The sequence below is a fragment of the Pan troglodytes genome, chromosome 4 (assembly GCF_028858775.2).
Source record: "Pan troglodytes isolate AG18354 chromosome 4, NHGRI_mPanTro3-v2.0_pri, whole genome shotgun sequence".
Classification (NCBI taxonomy): domain Eukaryota; kingdom Metazoa; phylum Chordata; class Mammalia; order Primates; family Hominidae; genus Pan; species Pan troglodytes.
The window spans coordinates 141,865,831-141,888,166 of record NC_072402.2 but is presented as its reverse complement, the minus strand read 5'-3'; the positions used below and the strand labels follow the sequence as shown (position 1 = coordinate 141,888,166).

General features: G+C 36.6%; 2 protein-coding genes across 2 annotated transcripts in view; one reads left to right on the top strand and one right to left on the bottom strand.

Moving 5' to 3' along the window:
- Positions 1-10,781, bottom strand: part of KCTD16 (potassium channel tetramerization domain containing 16) — a 307,662-nt gene extending 296,881 nt beyond the window's left edge. The window contains exons 1-2 of the mRNA XM_527061.7: positions 10,443-10,781; positions 6,978-7,143 (exon numbers count right to left, since the gene is read on the bottom strand). The gene's annotated coding sequence lies outside the window, so the exon portion shown is untranslated. The remainder of the gene's footprint in view (positions 1-6,977; positions 7,144-10,442) is intronic.
- YIPF5 (Yip1 domain family member 5) lies at positions 10,722-22,115 on the top strand. Its single transcript, XM_518011.8, has 6 exons — positions 10,722-10,918; positions 11,486-11,605; positions 15,815-15,987; positions 17,156-17,301; positions 19,008-19,189; positions 20,832-22,115. The coding sequence occupies exons 2-6, from the start codon at positions 11,496-11,498 to the stop codon at positions 20,992-20,994; spliced, it is 774 nt and encodes a 257-aa protein (XP_518011.2). The 5' UTR covers positions 10,722-10,918; positions 11,486-11,495; the 3' UTR covers positions 20,995-22,115.
- Positions 22,116-22,336: the final 221 nt, after the last annotated feature.

Genomic DNA, 22,336 nt, shown 5'->3' with positions numbered 1-22,336 from the left:
TTTTTTTTTTTTTTTTTGAGACGGAGTTTCACTTTTGTTGCCCAGGCCGGAGTGCAGTGGCGCGATCTCAGCTCACTGCAACCTCCACCTCCCAGGTTCAAGCTACTCAGCCTCCCAAGTAGCTGGAATTACAGGCACGTGCCACCACGGCTGGCTAATTTTTGTATTTTTAGTAGAGATGGGGTTTTGTCATCTTGGCCAGCCTGGTCTCAAACTCCTGACCTCAGGTGATCCACCTGCCTCAGCCTCCCAAAGTGCTGGGATTACAGGCATGAGCCACTGTGCCCTGCCCTGATCACCTCTTAAAGGCCTCACCTCTTAATACTGTTACAATGACCATTCAGTTTCCAACACAACAACTTTTTGATGGACACATCCAAACCACAGCAACATACAAAGGAAATCATGCAGTATTTTCCTATGTCTGGTTTATGTCACTTAACATAGTGTCCTCCAGTTTCATCCATGTTGCACAAATGGCAGAATCTCCTTCTTTACAAAAGCTGAATAATATTCAATTATACACACAAACACCACCACCAACAACAAATTTTTTATTCAATCATCCACTGATGGACATTTAGGTTGTTTCCATATCTTAGCTATTTTGAAAAATGCTGCAATGAACATGGGAGTGCAGGTATCTCTATAAGGTGCTGATTTGATATCCTTTGGCTATATAGACCCAAAAGGGAATTGCTGTGTAGATACTGCTACTAATCAACATAGGCCTCTCAGATTACACAAGAACGTTCACTATTCTTTGTTTTGTTTTGTTTTTCAATTACATCCCATTGAGAAGTGGTGGTTTTAAAAACATGTTTTAAAAATATTTGAAAATCTTTGCATAAAAAGTTGCAGTATAATTGTCTTTTCCTTGAATATGGACCAGCTTTAGAGACACGTTTTCTAGCCAATAGAATGCCTCAGAATATCATATGACTTCCAAGGATGATGTAGAAATGGTAATACAGCTTTTTTTCTCTCTCTCAGGATACTCTTCCCCAGACTACAGCTGCCATGTTTTGAGGAAGCCCGTACCACATGAAGAAACCATGTGTATATGTTCTGTTTGAGAGCTCTAGCTGAGATCCCAACCTGCAGCCAGCATCAGCAGTCACATATGTGAATGAGCTTTCAGATGAATTCAACATCCAGCTTTTGAGCTCCCCAGCTGAAGTTGTATGGAACAGAGATGAGCTACCCCCAACAAGCCTGCCCAAATTTTGGATTTTCAGGAAATAAAATGTTATTGTTATGGTTTTAATCCACCAAGTTTTGAGATTTTTTTTTATTTTTGTTCTTTTGTCTTCTTGGAGTTTTTTGTTTGTTTGTTTGTTTTTCTTTACAAGGCAACAGATAATTGGAATGAGGGATAGTTACATTGAGAAATATGGCAGAAGAATTTAAGGAAATGAACTACCAGGGGATTAAATGAGTGCTTCTGTGGAGTCCTATTGGCATGGATCCACTCCCCCTTGCCCTGAACAAAATAAAAAGTTCTCAAAGTATGCTATCCCTCAGTGTCTAATCCCATGTGCACTAATGCTCAGGACTGTGGGTCTTAGAAACAGATGAATGTTTCTCATGTAGGAGCATCATTATCACTGACAGCAAGGATAGTCATTGGCAGATCACTATAGCCATCTTCCCAAGCAGCAGATCTCCAAATTAGAATCTTTTCTTGGTTCAGACCTTCCAGTTCACAAAGAATGGTGATCCTGGCTTGTATGGAAGCGCAGTAATGACCTCATCAAGCTAGAAGCATTGAGGAACAGGAGCATTTCTCCAGGCAGAGGACTGATGCCAGTGAACTTGCAAGCACCCACAGGGAAAATGGGCGAGTAGAACTATGTCAAGCTTAAAAAACCATAGACAGACACAGAATCTATTTGTTGTATATTGTGACTGGCACATGGTAGGTTCTCAATAAATCTTTGTTAAACAAATGAATAAATACCACAAACAACATTATTTTATGTCCTAGAGTTGGGATACAAAAGTAAATATAACATAACCTCTCTTCTAATAGAGTTTCTGACATAATTAGATGGTTACACTTATTTATCACCTAATCTTTGTCATGTACTAGCCGAAAGGCAAAGATAAGATTCAATGGTGAATCTGATACTAGTCTTATTAGTAAAATTGATCAAATCCCTTGTTCTGATAGTCTTCTATCTACCATGTTGGTGAAGGAAGGATCCCTGTTCCCAAATAGTACAAGATGGATGAGCTCATGATATACTCAACACTGGACAGATGAGACTGGCAGCAGTTTATTAATCATATACACTCACAGCCTGGGAGAGAGGAGCCTGCACGCATGCAGGGATACATAGTGGTTACACTCAGGAGTAGAGTGAATAAGCAGGGCCTGTGGTGTACAGTAGCTAGAGGATGAGTTGCCTCCTGGTTCCCATGGGGGGAGGGGGATGTAATTTGCTTCTTTGAATAATTTTACCAGCTCATAAGAAGGCAAAACCACTTGGGTTGAGGCCTGAGTGGGGTGGCTGATAGGGGAACCTGCCTGGCGGGGAGACTTTTCTGCTGGGTAGGGGACATATCTGGCAAGAGCAAGGGAACTCATGGCTAAACTTTTAGGACCCTGTGAGGGTCAGAAATGTCAAGTCAACACATGCAACTGTAGGTCTTACAATACATCCCTTCACTTCTCCTGGCCTCAGATCCTCATTTGTAAAGTCAAAGTGTGGGGAATGAATTCTCTCAAGGTTCCTGCCAGTTTTAATTCTCTTTAATTCTTAATATGTGTAGCCAGTTAAACGAGGGGTGTTTTGGTCATTTTCTGATGCACGTGCTGTCCTGATTGTTCTATGAAGATCAGTCTATTCTTGTTAACTTTAGAGCTATCTCAGTGAATTCAGGCCAATTTCCTAGGGGCCTCTCAAAATTTTAATATGAAGTTGAGACATTTAATTTCCAGGGAGTGGGAAGGGGATGTAGTGTGTTATAATATTTAGTACAGAAGTCAATTTTTAAATTAAAAGGAATAACTTTTAATTAGAGTCAAGAAAAGAAATGACATTTATAAATCTAGAATCAAATAATATTTTAAATGATGTTAATCTTTCCAAAATAACATCTTAGCAAGAGTTAAGAAATGTTTATATTCTCTTCCAGAGAGGAAAATTCATTATCACAGACAGTAGGGGATTTATGATTTTCATTAAATTGTATAAAATTAGGACTGCAGAAGAATAATAAAAAACATCTTGACTGCTTCACCTAAAATCAAAAGGAAAAAATGTGTTTACCTTTGACTTCTAGATCTAAGTGTGCAGAATTTAATTAAAATCAGACATTTGATTTCACATGTCTCTGTTTTAAAATAAAATAATCCTCATTTAAGGAAAAGAGTTAAGTATTATAATTAGTCTTAATAACAAAAAATCATATCTAAGTACATTAAAAGCATTATGATTATAATAACTTTTTCTTCTATGGAAGAAAACTGAAAAATCAAAATGCCTACTTTTATAGTTCTACTTCATATTTTTAAAAATCATCACGAGTGAAAAAAATCAATAAAATAACATTGTTTAAGAACTGGTACTGTAGACATTAAGAGTTTCCTTTAGCAGGCTTTTACTCATTTATAAACATAATGGCCTCTTACTTTGTTTCAGAAAGTCTGATGAAAAATATTCCAGCATGTGTCTTTCTACAAGCATGAGATTGACTTTAAACCCAATGTAAAAAGTTTACTTTGGGACAAGTGTTAAACTAGACATCCAAAATGATGCAGTTGAAGTCTCCATTGCTACAGATTTGATTCAAAAGGTTTGCCACTCTGCAATAGTGACAACAAATTGACATTGACATGAATAGCTGATCAAAGTGAAAAAAAATCAGATTATTGTTCTTTCGAGCATGTGTGTAGCAAAAGACTTAGTCTATATTTGGGCAAAAGAACGCAGTAACATCATAAGGCTGGTATGAATTCAACTGTACATCCCCCCAAAAGACATATTGAAGTCCTTACTCCCAGGACATCAGAATGTGACCTTATTTGAAAATAAGATCTTTACAGAGATAATCAAGTTAAAATGAGGTCATCTGGGTAGGTGCTAAACCAACATGACTCGTGCTCTTAAAAAAGGGAAATGTGGACACAGAGACAGGCATACACAGAGAGAAGACTATGCGAAGACCATGTCAAGGTGAAGGCAGAGATTGGACTGATGCATCTACAAGCTAAGGAATGTCAAAGATTGCTTTCAAAGCACCAGAAGTTGCAAAAGAGGTATGGAGCAGATTCACCCTCACAGCCCTCAGAAGGAAAAAGCCTTGCCAAAAACCTTGATTTCAGGTTTCTAACCTCCAGAACTCTAAGACAATAAATTTCATTTATGTAGGCCACCCAGTTTGTGGTACTTTGTTACAGCAGCCCTAGGAAACTAATCCAGTCTGAATTCTATTTTTTCAAACCATCACTTTAGTCTCATCCCTTCCATTCCTCAACAGCAGTAAAATGTTCCTTCTTACCAATAATTTCTGCACAAATTACAATGATATACAGATATGACAGCATGACAGTTACTGTGGTTCAAGCATTAACCTTCTTTAAAATAACTCTAATTGAGAGAGTTGTGAGGAATTCTTCTTCTTTTTTTAATTCTGGAAGAAAACCCAGAAAATACCCTTCTCAACACTGGTCCTGGCAAAGAGTTTTTGATGTAGGTGCCCAAAAGCAATTGCAACAACAACAACAAAAAATTGACAAGTGGGACCTAATTAAACTAAAGCGCTTCTGCACAGCAAAAGTAAACAACCTACAAAATAAGAAAAAACATTTACAAAGTATGCATCCAAAGTATGCATCTGGTTACAAAGATTTAGTAACCAGAATCTATAAGGAACTTAAATCGACAAGAAAAACAAATAACCACATAAAAATGGACAACAGATATGGTCAGGAAGAATTCTAACAGAAAAATAGAAAAAGTATACTGCCTAGAGGAACCTAAACCATGATATATCACGCTTGCAGTAATTTTCAAGCTGTTCTCTTGTTGAGTATAATAAAACCTGACACATCTATGATTTTAAAAAACACTATATCTTTAAAAATTGTTATGGCTATTATTTCATTTGCCTGGGACACTGCCTTTTTCTTTCTTTGCAAATAAATATATTTTCCACAATATAAATCATCTTATGCTCTGTCTCCTGATAAATTCTGTGTTTTAGGGGAAGAGAGGAGAGAAAGGGAAGGCAGAAAGATGGATACTTTTCATAGTATTTGAAATAAGATGAAACATATCAAGAAAATCGAATATGAGAAGCACTGTTCACAATTTTCAAGTATAATTGCCCTAAATATAGGCGGTTCTTAAGACAATACTTATGAGACTAAAATATACAATGCAGACAAGCCAAATTTGAAAAATCTTGGACAGAGATAAAAAAGCATATTTTAATACACTCCACCATATCAAAAAGCAAATTATAATATAATACAGAATCTGCAGGGGAAACAACAGAGTGAATGTTTATAATTGATCTTAGAAGTAGTTAGCTTGTTCAAACCCAATCCTTATAGCTTTTAAAAAGACAATTTTTCCTGAAGAAATCATATTGCTTCTGTAGCTACATAGATTCATCAATAATTATTGCAAATATTTATGGAATACTTAGTACTTAGACACTTATACTTGAATACATTATATCATACAACCCTTCTAGCAATGAATACTCCTATCTTGCTTTTACAGATGAGAAAAGTGAGGCACAAAGAGTTTAAATAAATTACTGAAGCTCCATGGCAAGTAAGTAGTACAGAATGTAAATCCATGCAGTCTGGCTCCAAGGCCTCTACCCTTAACTACTGTGCAATATCAATGAACATACATGACTAATGTAACATAAACTTAAACATAAGGTTTAAATATTATTTGCCCAATGAGAAGATTACAGAAAATATTTTTATCAACTTGAATATATATACATGTGGAGACACAGATGCAATTATCAAATGTCTAGTTGCAATTTTAATTTATATGGATTTCAGTAATCGCATTTTAGATAAATTAGTATATTAATCAGAATTATTGACTTTTCTACATTCACATTTCATAACACAATAACAATACAGCCTACTGCTTTAGCATAAGGACTCAGGAACAAGTTCAAAATGTCTAGTCTACTATTTTCTACCATAATAATGTTTAACAAATTACTTACTCTGTTTCAATTTCCTCATGTGTCAAATGGGCGTTATATGGCACCTACCTCATTGGGTTGTCAGGAGGAGGAGTAATTGAGTTAAAAAGTGCAAAGTGCTTAAAGAAATGCTTGGCACACAAATTCTTGAAGTATAAATAGGTGTTAGCTGTCATATTTTTCAAATGCTTCATTTTTACCTTTGGCATGCGTGGCTTTGCCATCATTAGAGCCCACTTCGAGTTCTCCCATGCTGTTTTTCATATTATCTCCCCTACTACCCAAATTATTTGAAATACAGACTTCAGTGCTTTCACTGAAATTCATATTCCAAGCCACAATAGCCATTCACCTGACATTAGAAAGGTTTGTTACTGAAGAGGGTATTTTTGATCTCTACAATGAAAATATTTACAGTATTTACAATATTGCTTATATGTTATCTTTAAAAGACTTTTTTTTAACAACATGCAGCACTTGCAATACTGAAGTCAAGCTTCCAGGAATAGTTATAAAATTGGGGTTAAATTTCTTTGCCTTTTAAAAACCAGTTCTGTACAAAAGCATCCAATGCCATTACGGGCAAACCTGTCTTCTCAAAACTATTCATCGTTCAAAGTAAAATAATTGAAATAAAAGAAGCAGAATTTGAATAACCTAGTACAGGAGACTTGATGAGGAAACTCTTTGGTAAGGGAAAAAAGATAATTTGGAGGAAATATAATTGTCATATTTGGGAAAAGAGGTTACATAGTTAATATATAGGGAGAGTAAAAACAAACACTGGCACTTACATTGGTTTTTACCATTATTGTCAGGTTTCATTGTGGAACTTGACTGAAATACACAGAGCTGCCAGATCTCCACTTCATGTGGTGCTTGTGGATATAGCTGAAGGTAGGAGAAAACTGCCCATGTTCAAACCATAATTTTCTGGCACAATTTTCCATGACATATGAACTGAAAAACAGAAGGGAAAGAAAGTAACTCTAAAATATCTTAGTTTCAGAGCCATACTAAGAAAATGGAGTTGTTTTGCGTGTTTGTGAAGCATGTAAAAGTGTTAGTGTGTATACTAACATGACTGTCTAACTAAATGATATTACTCATTATTAGGATGTCCTTTCCCTTTTTGTTTTGGTGATGAATACATTAGGTCCCAGGGAAGGACTGCGCAGCTATTACAAGTCTAGCTCACGTTGCCTCATCTCTTGACCTAGGTGAGGCTTTCTACTCCTAATAAAGCCAGCTGGGTGACTTTAACAGAGGACGGCACATTTACCAAGTACTCCAGTCTCCTTTAATATAACTTTCTGGAGCCTATCCCAGAGTGAGGGAGCAATGCCAAAAAAAAAAAAAAAAAAAATCCAAAAAGAAATTCCTATGTGACTAGCCATGAAATTAGCGGATGTTCTCAAAATTTCTAAGGGGCATCAGCAGGATACCTTGGCTTACATTTCAAAGTCAAATAAACAATATGCAAAACTTAATCAGGTAACTCAATGTTCTTGCTTGGCTTCTCAATTGGAGCAGAAATTCAAAGGGGAAAATTTAAATAAATACGTTAATTGCTTTCAGAGACAGAAGTAGAATTTGAATAACATCTATATCTAATAATTCATTCCTAAACAGGCAAATTTTTTAAATTTTAAGTTCAGGGGTACAGGTGCAGGTTTGTTACATAGATAAACTTGTATCATGGGAGTTTGTTGTACAGATTATTTCATCACCCAGGTATTAAGCCTAGTATCTATTAGTTATTTTTCCTGATTCTCTCCCTCCTCCCTCCAATATGCCCCACTGTGTGTTGCTCCCCTCTATGTGTCCATGTGTTCTCATTATTTAGCTCCTACTTATAAGGAGAATATGTGGTATCTGGTTTTCTGTTCCTGCATTAGTTTGCTAAGGATAATGTCCTGCAGCTCCATCTATGTCCCTGCAAAGGACACTATCTCATTCTACTTTTATGGCTGTATAATATTTCATGGTGTATATGTGTCACATTTTCTTTATCCAGTCTATGATGGATGGACATTTAAGTTGCTTCCATGTCTTTGCTACTGTGAATAGTGCTGCAATGAACATACACATGCATGCGTAGTTATGATAGACTGATTTATATCCTTTTGGGTGTATTCCCAGTAATGGGATTGCTGGGTCGAATGGTATTTCTGTCTTTAGGTCTTTGAGGATTCGCCACACTGTCCTCCATAATGGCTGAACTAATTTACACTCTCACTAACAGTGTATACGCATTCCTTTTTCTCTAAAACCTCGCCAGCATCTAAATCAGCAATTTTTAATGCTCATATTCTTGTAGCTCATTCAAATTTGAAAGGGATATCCTTTTTGATTCAGATGAAATAGAAACATCAGAAAAAAAACAAAAGAGACCAGAATTTTTTTAACCATAAGATTAATTAAATAGATAATGATGGATTATTGCATCTTATTGATGACTCGAAACACAGCTTCATGGATAATGTAGCTTAAAGAAAGTACAATCACAAAGTTTATCAACTGAATTAGGATATTTTTGAGAGTAAAAGGGAGCAACATTAATAATTATGCTGAGGGTAAGTAAAAATAGGCAGAAAATGGGACAATGGAATTGTCTCCAGCAAATCATAATATGTGGTCATTCTACCTGAAGTTGTGCAGATGATACCTAAACCAATAAATGCTAAAATGATTGATGAAAGGTGGTGAACACTTGAATGAGCAATTTCAGAAATTCAAAAATATAGTTAGAAAGCACAAAAATCTAGTGTTCAGTGGCAAAATAGGGTAGCTATAGTTAACAATAATTTATTGTATAGTTCAAAATAACTAGGAGTAGATTTATAATTTTCTCTACACAAAGTAATGACAAATGTCTGAGGCGACAGATATATCTCAATTACCCAGATTTCATTATTACACATTGTATGCTTGTATCAAAATATCACATTTATCTCATAAATATGTACAACTATGATATATCCACAAAAATAAAAACAATAAATTCGCCAATGGGTAAAAACCTCAAAGGGCAGCTTCCTGTTGGTCTCTAGAGTACAATCCTAGGTTTTTTGGTTGGGTCGTTACATCCTTTTGTTGTTGCTATTTTTGTTTGGAGGGGAGTGCGTTTTCTGTTTGTTGTATTGGGGTGGGGGGTGTTGAGAGAAAAGTTTTAAGTGAAATTTTATTGTTCCTTTGGAAACTAGTCCCCAACTATGGTCTGGCTTCTTTTGTGAGGGCCTCAGGATTTTGATCCCAGAATATAATGCAGTGGCTCATGATAAATTTTATTGCTATAAACCCTGAAGAAAGTTCTGCTCATTAGTTAATAGCATGTTATTTCGAGTCACAATATTCGGGATTCCACCATCTTGGGAAAGTGATTTAACACAGCAGCCAAAGCAATCATTTTCAAAAGAAAACAATTTAAACATCACTCATCAGTTCACAATCTTCACTTCTTTTAGAACCAACACACAAATCCCACAGGATATTTCCTGGCCCCTTCCTGTTATTCCAGCCTCAACTCCTACGTGGCTCCCCTCACTTGCTGTTCCAGTCACTCAGGTTCCACTTAGAAGAGTGGTTGACAAATTCAGCTAATGTTGCCCCCACCGCCCCCAAGGACATTTGGATTTGGCAATGTCTGGAGAGATTTTTAGCTGTCACAACTTGGTGGTGATGGTGGTGGTGGTTGGTTGGGGGGAGTACTGGCATCTAATGGCTAGAGATTAGGGATGCTACTGCTAAGCATCATGCACAGGGCAGCCCCCAATAAAGAAACATCCTGACTCAAAATGTTAATAATGCTGAAGTTCAGAGCTCGATTTTCATCTTTCCTCAGACCATGCTTCCCAGATCTTGCACACATTGTTCTCTTTGCCTAAAATATTCAGGCTATTTTCCCTTATCCTCCTTTACCGTTGCCCTTTCCTCTCTTTTCTGGTCTTCTCTAACTCCCACTCACCCTTTGATAACCCTCTTATAGTGGCTTTACAGACTCTTCTTCCCAGATGAATGTTACTCTTTCAAAGAATTATGGAACACTAAAGAATATTAGTAGCAATTTCACATGCATTTGTATGTGTTCGATTACCCCTCTCCACCACCAACTCCAGGTGGGTAGATGTCACCTAGCTTATATTTACCACAGTATCCCCAGCAGCTAGCACAGAATGAATGAATACTTAACAGCTTCACTTACAAAAGGGAAATAGGGTAACCATCTCATTAGGTTGTAAAGATTAAATAATACATACAAACACTGTAGCACAGTGCTTGAATCACAGTAAATGCTGACACCGAGGCACTGTAGGCATTGTAGTTTGCGGACAGGAGAGGGGACTCCGTCTGTCTCATTTTAGCGCCTCCCAGTCTTCCTCCATCACCTTGGTCTGAGAAACTCCTCCTCCTACCTACGAGTAAGCAGCAATTGCTACGCCTGCGCTTTCCTGGTTCCACCCCTAACCAGGCTGCCGGAAGCACTTTCCTCTTTCGCACGGGCCAGCCGCAGGTTGGGTAGATACTGCGCAAGCTCCATACTCGTGTCTCCTCCTCCCGCCCACCGGTGCCCAACCTGCTAACACGCCTGCGCGAGCGGGCGTGCCCCGGAAGCAGTTCTTTGGCCCTGTGACACGTAGCAACGGGGCTGGTTCAGGGTCTGAAACAGAGTTTCGGGGGTTGTTTGGGACTAGTGAAGCTACTGCCTTTGCCGCCAGCGCAGACTCAGAGTTTGGTGAGTGACCCAGGCCCGTGGCACAGTGTTCAGCTTCTCTCCACACCTGTGCAAATGGGCTTGTTGCCGTCTTTCGGCGCCGCGCCCTGGTCCTTTCGCTCAGACCCTCGCTCTCATTCAAGCCCTTGCCCTGACGCGGTCCCCTGCACCTCAGGCGCGACCTTCCAGATTCTGCACTTTCCTGGCAGGCCGCAGGCCTTATTTTGCAAGGAAGCAGTCGCGTTGTCAGCTGTAAAGCCCAGTCCTAAGGTGAAAAATCATCTTTGTTGTTATTGATATTTTAGACCGCTTATGGAACCACAACTCCCACGACCTCGCCCCTAATGGAAAGCATATCAGCTCCTTAAGGTGGAGTTGTCTTACTGGGCCGCAACTTAAAAGAATAGACATTTTCTTACTCTCTCTCCGCTACCGCCCTTCAAATGCTGCGTACTTTCCGCCCCCATCCCCCCTCCGAATTACTGAAAAAATATTTGTTGTGTTTGTATTTGCTTAAGCAGACTGCCAGGAACGAATTCAGTAGAACCTTGGGCATAAGGAATATTTGCCATTTCTCTTTTATTACAGATTATTTGCAATGTCAGGCTTTGAAAACTTAAACACGGATTTCTACCAGACAAGTTACAGCATCGATGATCAGTCACAGCAGTCCTATGATTATGGAGGAAGTGGAGGACCCTATAGCAAGTAACTTTTCATCTTTGGCAATTAATTTAGTCTACTTTGCAGTGAAAACACATATTTAGAATATTTGGTTCTGCCTAAAACAATATGTGAACATGTCCTTTATCAGGAGTATGATCTTTCATGCATAATATTCTTCCCCTAGAGAGATATGTGACATTGGCTTGGCTTCGAAGGTATTGTTCTATTTAGAGTTGAGTGTCTTCTGCAAACTCTTCAGGTGTACCATGAATGGAAAAGTAGCTTGTTTGAAGAACTGTTTTCTAGTAACAGTATTTCTGTATTTAGATGATGATGGGAGCTTCAGGTACCTAGGAGATAGGCTGTTGTTAGTTCATAGGACCAGTGAAAAATTAAAATATTTTGTTAGTAGTTAAATCAGTCCAACTCTGAGACTTTTATCAGTGCTAATTGAAAGTGCTTAGTGACATTATTTAATGATGTAAGCTCCTTATTACTAATCATCAGGTGATTTTCATACAGCAGTTTATAATCATTTTTATTACTCCTCCTTACTCCTCTTTCTCAAACCCTTATGGTCAGTGCCACACGTGTTATAAGTTGCATACTGAGGAGGTTGACTCAAAGCCGTTAGCCTCTGAACATTTTTTTTTAAATGATCTTTTTATAGTACCTGGTGTTTGTGACAAAAATACATGAACTGAAGGCTTTCTAGCAATCTCACCTAAGACATCATCTCCTTAGTTTCTTAGGACCCTAGAGATAATCTTATCAGCTTCCTGTCAAATAAAGGAGCTTCCTATACTAGGATTGCTTAAACTTTTTTAGATGGTTCTGGATCTCTTTGAGAATCTTATTACAACTGGGCCTCTTTCCCATAAATACATGCATTCACTCAAACACCCAAATAAATGTGCATATATAACTTCAGACAATTCATGTGTTAAATGATGTTCATCATGGATCCCGAATTTGAAACCTCATAAAGACTATTCCGCGATGAGGGCAGGGGAAGGTTATGTATCTGTCAGTTTGTGAGAAACATGCAATACAGGAATGTGTTTGGATTAGAGTGCCCAAGAATTTAAAAAACAAAACAAAATTCAAATTCACTGTGGCTCTGTAATAGTGTCTGTCTTGGTTAGGCTATCCTTTCTAAAACATATAGTCTCTTTGAGTCTGCTTAATTTGGTATATTCTAAGGCTTTGTTTTCCCCTCTAAAACTTAACACATTTGAACAATGGGAGTGAGCATGTCAAAATACCCCGTGATTCATTTCTCTTTTCTGTTAATTACATACCAATGAGGATTTATCTCTTTTGATAAATTAATGGGCAGAGTTGGAAAATTTGTATTGAGGTATTTCCATTCATTTATTTACCTAAATATGTATTTCTGGTGATTGCTCTGTGTATAGGAGAGCCAGAGTCCATCTAATAAATCCTTGCCTAAAGCAGCAACACAGCTTCGGAGAACCTGTCTCTCTATGCAGGCCTGTTTTTATCCGAATGGTTTTTATGATTAGGACTCAACAGAGCTATTCCATTTAGATTGCAGCCTACGAGATTTATCTGCCTCTGCTTTTCTTTTCTTTTCTGTCCTGTCCACGTTTGCATCACTTAAAAGGTGTGACTTACAGTCTCATTCCCTTTAACAGTCATTTCAGTTCTCCACACAGCAATTTAGATATTCTAAACAACTTGTTGCTGGCTAGCACTTGTTGCTAACTGTTCTCACAGTTTCATTCCAACCAAATCATGTACCAGTAAGCATTGCTTCAGTACTAGTGATGAAGTTTTATTCTGGGTGATTATATAACCTTTATTGCTATAAACTTGGGTTTATAGATGATGCCTGGGAAAACAAGAAGCCTAATGTATTAACAGTAATAAATTTGAGTTTCTGAGATTTATTTTGTAAAAACTGGACTCTTCTGTGTGTACCTTCAAGTAGATCTGCAATCTAATGACATTTTAAATGTCCATCTCCATTAACCAAATAATATTTTGTTTGATTTGCTAATTTAGTAACAAAGATCCGCTAATAACTTTTAGCTCTCCATTGGTGAAAATCTAGGTGCAAATAGCATATTACTTGCATTGTCTTTATGTTTTAAACTTGACTTGTTATTAGTACACAGTTCTGCATTTGCCATAATGAAGTCAGCTTTAACATTTTTTGGTTTCCTCTATAGGTGTTTCACAAGTATCATTCATAGATCCATTCACCAAAAAAACAAAAACAAAAAAGTATAAAAGGCCCTTTGATCATAATCTGTTGAGTTATATAAATGGAAAATTGGACAGGAATACCAAGTCACATTTTTTAAATTATGAAAGCTGTTATTTTTTTTCTTCTTTGACTTACCTGGTAGTATCTTTATGGAATATCTGAGGATTTCCATGAACTTAGGTAACCAACCCAATATGTTAAGAGGCTTTGTCTTTGTTATTGGTACAGAGTACTTATGAGAGTATTGATTTAGTATCTGCTGCTTTTCATGTTGTTTTAGCCTGTGAAGATCGTGTCTGCCATACCATGTTTTAGTTTAAAACCAGCAGGAACAAGTCAGAAATTTTCCTGAATAGGTCCTGCCAGAAAAGGAAAATAGTAAAATTCTATGATATTGTCATTCTCACCTTTCCTCTTGAAGATGGAATGATGGTGCCACCTTTGAAACAATCAACTGCTTGCAGTACTTTTCTTCCTTACATGAAATTTATTGGTCTGTATCAGCAACTCTCAAAATTTAGGCTGTAGACTACAGAGGGTCCTTGAGACTCTTCTGAGATTCTTTAAAGTCAAAGTTATTTTCATAACAATACTAAGATATCATATACCTTTTTAGGTATGTTAACATTTGCAGTGCTGTTGCAAAAGTATTGATTGGTAAAACTGCTGGTACCTGAGTATGAATCAAGGTAGTGGCATCAAGTTATTCTAGTAGTCATCGTATTCTTCATCACTCTATATACTTGTTAGAGAGTTGGCAGACAGTCAATTTCATTTAAGGATTCTCTTGAGGAAGCAGTAAGAATTATCTTTTTATTAAACCCTGACCCTTTAGTACATATATTTCTTTAATATTCTTTGTGAAGAAATTTAGTGTTTACTGCATACTAAAGTACAATTACTGTCTCTACGAAAAGCACCTATGCAAGCTGAACTGGCTGTTATTTCATGAAGACCATTTTTATTTGAAAGAACAACTGATAAACTATGGTTATTCAGACTTGAGCATTTGGCAGATATTTTCTCAAAAACGAATAGAGAGCCTCACCCCAAGGAAAACAACTGACATTATGACTATAAGAATTTAAATGGGAATTAGACTAAAGGTTTTCTAAGGCTTCTCAGCTCTCATTTTTAAGAATATCTTTTAAAATAATTATTTTACATCTGTGTTTCTTAGTATATCATTAGATTAGTCCCATCAATAAGTTGGATTTTTTCAAAACATGATGGAACAGATGCTTAAAGATGTGGCTTCAGTATCCTCTTCCCTCTTGCTATTGTCACTAAAATAGCTGTGATAAGCCTTTCCCTCTAGATGCAGGGTTTGCTGTAGCACATATCAAATGAGACAATAAGTGTATAACTACTTTGAAAAATAGTACTTTGCAAAAGTACTATTCAAATGCAAAATGTACTAAAAATCTTTTGTTACATTCAGCAAGTGCTCACAAAGCAAAAGCTTGATTTGTCCACTCTGTTTTTAAATTGATGGTTTTTCTTAAAGAGATTTGTCCGCTTGCCAAAAGTAACATACTATGAAGAGTAAAGAAGAATGATAATTCGATGGCTATCCAAATTACAGTGAAAAATTATATAACATGTATTACAAAGTCTGACATCCTAAGGTTTCATTCAGTCTTAGCCATAGATTTTATTTCATAGTGTATCTTCATATTGTATATATCCACTAAGGGAGAAAAATAGAAACAATTTTTACATTTTCATTTGTTGACCTCCTAACCTTTAACAGTTTGTAAAATGCTTAGTGCTATGTAAGTGAATATTGGTATCGTTAAGAATATTTTCTATAAAAATTATAATTTTTTTATTGCAGATAATAAGCTTGATCTTAGTGAACATTTCAACCATGATTTATAAAAATTGGCAAAGTTTGTACCTGAGGAATTTCACAACTAAGGTTCTTTAGCTGTCACATGAAAATTTAGAAATTTAAGGGATATTAACTGTACAGAGTTGAAATACCTCTGAAAAATTTAACTTTCTTTCATTTATAGACAGTATGCTGGCTATGACTATTCGCAGCAAGGCCGATTTGTCCCTCCAGACATGATGCAGCCACAACAGCCATACACCGGGCAGATTTACCAGCCAACTCAGGCATATACTCCAGCTTCACCTCAGCCTTTCTATGGAAACAACTTTGAGGATGAGCCACCTTTATTAGAAGGTAAGATTTGTTGCAATACTTGATAGTACTCAGTAGTGTTCAGCTGGTTAGTGAAAATTAATCTTAATTTGGAGAAATTGTCTTTTCCTTTAAAAAAATAATCTAGAAAAAAGTTTTCTGCTGAACAACTCATTTTAAACAGAGTATATGCGAAACCACATTGGGCCAGAGGGGACCAGATTTTTAATAGCTCTTTTAATAGTGATAATAAAGTATGTTACTATATCAGCATCAACTTTTACTTCAGGTTATTGACTAAATTCTGCTAGTGGAAAAAGTGAGAAAAAGCGTGCTATCCATTATTCTGTGTGGAAATAAACTGGCAGAACTAGTGACATCACTAAAAAAATGGTGATTTTCAAATTGTGTTCCAAAACCTAGGAAGTGGTAGTTCTGAACTTTTTTTTTAACTAGATACTCTTTGAAAATCTAATGAAAGGTATGAACACTCTCCTCAGAAGAAATGCACACATATGCATAGAGACGTAGTTTTGTATACAGTTAAATGGGCCCCCAGGTATTCCTGAAGCCCCAGGTAAAGAACCCCTTACTGTTAACCCTTTTTGTATATTCTTTGCTATGCAGTCATACCTAAGGGATGTAATAAGTGTCTGTTTCATCAGATCCATACCCTTTTCCAACACCAATCCAGAAATGACATATTTGTGGGATGAGCACCACATTGAAGACTGGCATAGAGAGCTCACTGAAATAATATCATCCAGGCCAGGCACAATGTCTCAACGCCTGTAATCCCAGTGCTTTGTGGGGCTGAGGCTGGAGGATCTCTTGAGGCCAGGAGACCAGCCTGAGCAACACAGCAAGACCCTGTCTCTACAAAAAAAAAAAAGAAAGAAAGAAAAGAAAAAAATTAGCTCTGTGTTGTGGCGCACACCTGTGGTCCCAGCTACTCAAGAGGCTGAGGCAGGAACATCACTTTGAGTTCAGGAGTTTGAGGCTATAGTGAGCTATGATCATGCCACTGCACTCCAGCCTGGGTGACGGAGACAGACCCTATCACAATAATGATAATAATAATAATATCATCCAATATTGCTAGATCCTTTTTTGATGCTATGTCATTTTGTCTCTTGTTTCAGGATAGATTTTGATGAATTAAAAATACATCACAAATCCTAATTAACTTTTAAATTTTCTTTCTCTTTAGAGTTAGGTATCAATTTTGACCACATCTGGCAAAAAACACTAACAGTATTACATCCGTTAAAAGTAGCAGATGGCAGCATCATGAATGAAACTGATTTGGCAGGTCCAATGGTTTTTTGCCTTGCTTTTGGAGCCACATTGCTACTGGTAAGATTTTCATTTCAACCTTCAGGGTGCAATTAAAGAACAGCCTTTAAATTTTAAATGTTCTACCAAAAGCCATTTTGAAACTCCGCTTTACACCTCAAGTCTTTGATGTGTTTGGAATAGTACTGAGTTGCTTGTATTTATACCTATTCATTAGTTCTCCATCTATAGTAAGTGTAGCATGTTTTAAAACTCATTTCTTTTTCTAAGAAATGATTCAATTATTAGGGGAAAAAACAAAAAAAAATAGTAAACAACAGGTATAGCTTCAGTCCCTCATTAGAATTCTGCCTTTTCAGAGGTTACTTACAGTTTTTACAGTATTGCTTTTTTTTTTAATGACAGCATTTTTTTAAAAATCTCTAAACCTTGGTTAATATTTTGTTCTAGTCATACTGATGATTACTTTTCTATATAATTATTTTCCCAATTTATCACCTTCCCAAGAATGTTAAGGCATATTGAAAACAGAAAAGTTGTAAAGATAATTGTTAATATTTATTTTATCTTATGTCTCTGAATTATGAGAGATAACTAATGTAATATACAGAAGATGGGATTTTTAGTCATAAGAGCTGGGCTTGAACTGAGTGCTCCTGATCAGCCTTTGGCCACATCATTTAATCCTTCAGTTTCCTCTCATAGAAAATAATCCTATCCTTTTTACCTAGCAAGATTATTTTGAAGGTGAAACAAGACAGGTTATGTGAGAACACATTGAAAAGTTAAAAACACTGTACAAGTGTGAGTTTTTTTTATTACTACATGAATTAATTCATCAATGAACTCAGCTGAGCTTTTTCAAACTTCTGCATTTTTAATCAAGTATTTACAAATAATCTAATAAAAGTCCCAATAATTTTTTTTCTTAACATAATCTGTAGAGGCATTCTCCTAATTTAGTTTTTATGTGACAAAAATTGGATAAATCAATAATTTTTGAAGGCTTTTCTGTAAACTGGTTTTAGTGACAGTGTGACCTGAATACAAAGTTTGTTCACAAACTTGACTAACAGGATAATTCCAATTTAGCTAATGTTTGCAGTACTTAAACTGTTTATTGTTGTCTTTTCTTAAAGGAATGTATAAATCAGCCAATAATTTGGAAAAATAAAGAAAAAAATATCTTCCATTATATTCCTTTTGCCATTTCTTCTCTGTTCCTCACAGAACCCTGGCTTCCTGTTTATCCTGGCTTCCTTTCCCCTTGCTCCTCTAACACCCATATAAAGTGAATCATAAGATTTCTTCTTAGAAAGATTATGACTACCTCCACCAATGAGAATTAATGCTTTGGGGCATTTTTGGTGGAATTAGGTACTTTCAACTGATATAACTATTATCTAGACATTTTGAACGGCTTTCCATCTTGTCTCTAGTTTATTTGCCTAAAATCATCCAGAGTTCTTTTTAGAAATCTTACTATTTTGGGTGATTCTGCTATGCTTTTGTCTATTTATTTGTTCACTTCTGTGCCAAGCCTACACGCTAACTGGAAAATGGAGAACCAAATCTCTCTGTACTTTAAAGTTACAAAGAATGTAACAAGCCAGTCTGCTCAGTCTTTTACTTCTCTACGTAAAGAATAGATAGATTAGTAGATTTTGATACTCATAAATTATTTGCTACATGTACTGATTCAGGTGAAATAAGGCCAGAAATAACTTATTTTTTGCCCTTTAACCTGTAATCTTCTTTACCCATAGGCTGGCAAAATCCAGTTTGGCTATGTATACGGGATCAGTGCAATTGGATGTCTAGGAATGTTTTGTTTATTAAACTTAATGAGTATGACAGGTGTTTCATTTGGTTGTGTGGCAAGTGTCCTTGGATATTGTCTTCTGCCCATGATCCTACTTTCCAGCTTTGCAGTGATATTTTCTTTGCAGTAAGTACTGTTCTTTATTTTGGGGGTTGATTGACCAATTCTATGTAGTAGGATTCACCTCATCTTCAGTTTGAGATAAATCACCGATTCAGCAAACATATCAGATAGTGCCTCTTGTAGTAGGGACAGTGCCAAATGGTTTCGGACGAAGAACAATGGTAATGAGAATAAATTTAAAAACCTTTATACCATCTCTATTTTACTCATGATCAAGAATTTCACTAGTTTTGTTTTTACTTACCATTGTCATAGTGGTAACAAATTGAACAGGGTAATTATTAAATATTACATGAAAAAGGTCAAGTCATTAGTGTTCAAATTATGCTTACCCTCTTTGATATTTTCTAGATCCCACCTAATTTCTTCAAACCACTGGACATATGCCAAATGTATGAATAATAAATACATACTCTCTATTGGGCAGCTTTTTAACTGGAAATGAAATGTATTCTTTTTATGATAAGAGGCTGTTATCAGCCTGCGGTGTTTCTCACATAGATGTACTTGTAAGCAGCTTTAAATACGGTGTAATTTTTAAATGATATTTTAGGTTAGGTTAAAAGGATAGGTATGGCCAGGCACGGTTGCTCACGCCTGTAATCCCAGCACTATGGGAGGCCGAGGTGGGCAGATCACCTGATGTCAGGAGTTTGAGACCAGCCTGACCAGCATGAAGAACCCCGTCTCTACTAAAAATACAAAATTAGCCGGGCATGGTAGCACATGCCTGTGTAATCCCAGCTACTCGGGAGGCTGAGGCAGGAGAATCACTTGAACCCGGGAGGCAGAGGTTGCAGTGAGCCGAGATCGCCCTGTTGCATACTTCAGCCTGGGCAACAAAAGCGAAACTGTCTCAAAAAAAAAAAAAAGGAAAGGTATACATTACCGCCAATAAGGTTCCTCCTTTTGGCCAGTGTGCAGATTGTCTCAATATAAAATCCTCCATGTGACTAGTGTTAGACATTACCAGTGGTCAGGCTTTGTTACACTTTGAAAGCTAAAGTGGAGGTTTGGGAGGAGAAGAGACAAATATGTCAATTATTTGTCCAATACAAGAAATTTGGCAAGATGATGCTTTACACTATTTCTGCTTTGAATAGAAATATTTCATATTTTCAGTGTAGAAATCACTCTTATTTATTAAGAATTTATATATTCATATTTGAATTTTACAGAAGTTATTTTCTACTAAAACCCTTTTTTCAACTAGGAACAATTTTGCCTCCAAGGGGACATTTGACAATGTCTGATGGGGGGCAAGGGTGCTACTTATATCTTATGTATAGAGGCCAGGGATGCTGCTGAACATTCTGACAGTGCACAGGACAGCCCCCACAACAAAGATAACATCCAGCCCAAATGTCAGTAGTGCCAAGAATGAGAGACCTTATATTTTTAAAAAGTAAAACATAGTTCTAAAAAAGCTGTTCATCACATGAAATGATTCACCATCATTGAATTTACTGTGAGGTACATTTTAGCATTTGAAAAAAAAAAAAATCCTGATTATTTTTGCATATGTCTACTTGCAGATTTAAAATGTAAATTTAAAATGCTTTAGAATAGGTTATTGTAGTATTCTTACATAACTAATCTCATCTGCTTTTTTTTCTTCTCCCCCCTTTTTCCTTGTTGGTTACAGAGGAATGGTAGGAATCATTCTCACTGCTGGGATTATTGGATGGTGTAGTTTTTCTGCTTCCAAAATATTTATTTCTGCATTAGCCATGGAAGGACAGCAACTTTTAGTAGCATATCCTTGCGCTTTGTTATATGGAGTCTTTGCCCTGATTTCCGTCTTTTGAAAATTTATCTGGGATGTGGACATCAGTGGGCCAGATGTACAAAAAGGACCTTGAACTCTTAAATTGGACCAGCAAACTGCTGCAGCGCAACTCTCATGCAGATTTACATTTGACTATTGGAGCAATGAAAGTAAACGTGTATCTCTTGTTCATTTTTATAGAACTTTTGAATACTATATTGGATTTACCTGCAGTGTGACTAGCTTTAAATGTTTGTGTTTATACAGATAAGAAATGCTATTTCTTTCTGGTTCCTGCAGCCATTGAAAAACCTTTTTCCTTGCAAATTATAATGTTTTTGATAGATTTTTATCAACTGTGGGAAACCAAACACAAAGCTGATAACCTTTCTTAAAAACCCAGTCACAGTAAAGAAGACAAAAGACGGCCGGGCGTGGTAGCTCCCGCCTGTAATCCCAGCACTTTGGGAGGCCGAGCCGGGCGGATCACAAGGGCAGGAGATCGAGACCATCCTGGTTAACACTGTGAAACCCCGACTCTACTAAAACTACAAAAAAATTAGCTGGGCGTGGTGGTGGGCGCCTGTAGTCCCAGCTACTCAGGAGGCTGAGGCAGGAGAAAAGTGTGAACCCGGGAGGCGGAGCTTGCAGTGAGCGGAGATCACACCACTGCACTCCATCCAGCCTGGGTGACAGGGCGAGACTCTGTCTCAAAAAAAAAAAAAAAGGAGACACAAGACTTACTGCAAAAATATTTTTCCAAGGATTTAGGAAAGAAAAATTGCCTTGTATTCTCACGTCAGGTAACTCAAAGCAAAAAAGTGATCCAAATGTAGAGTATGAGTTTGCACTCCAAAAATTTGACATTACTGTAAATTATCTCATGGAATTTTTGCTAAAATTCAGAGATACGGGAAGTTCACAATCTACCTTATTGTAGACATGAAATGCGAACACTTACTTAGATATTAATGTTAACTCAACCTTAGGGACCTGGAATGGTTGCATTAATGCTATAATCGTTGGATCGCCACATTTCCCAAAAATAAAAAAAAAATCACTAACCTTTTTTAAGGAAAATATTTAAAGTTTTACAAAATTCAATATTGCAATTATCAATGTAAAGTACATTTGAATGCTTATTAAAACTTTCCCAATTAATTTTAACTGTGTTATTGAGTTTACTTTTACTAAACTACTGTTCTCTTTGTCTCTTTTTTAACTAGGCTCTGATTTTGACCCCTAATTTAAGCTTTAAGAATAGAAATCAGCTAATATAGAATCAGACAAAAAGGGGATTAAATGAGCAGTTTGAGTTACATTATTTTATTGTATTAAATTTATTTGATTTATATTGTCATGTTCTCTTGCCAGAGAGAATC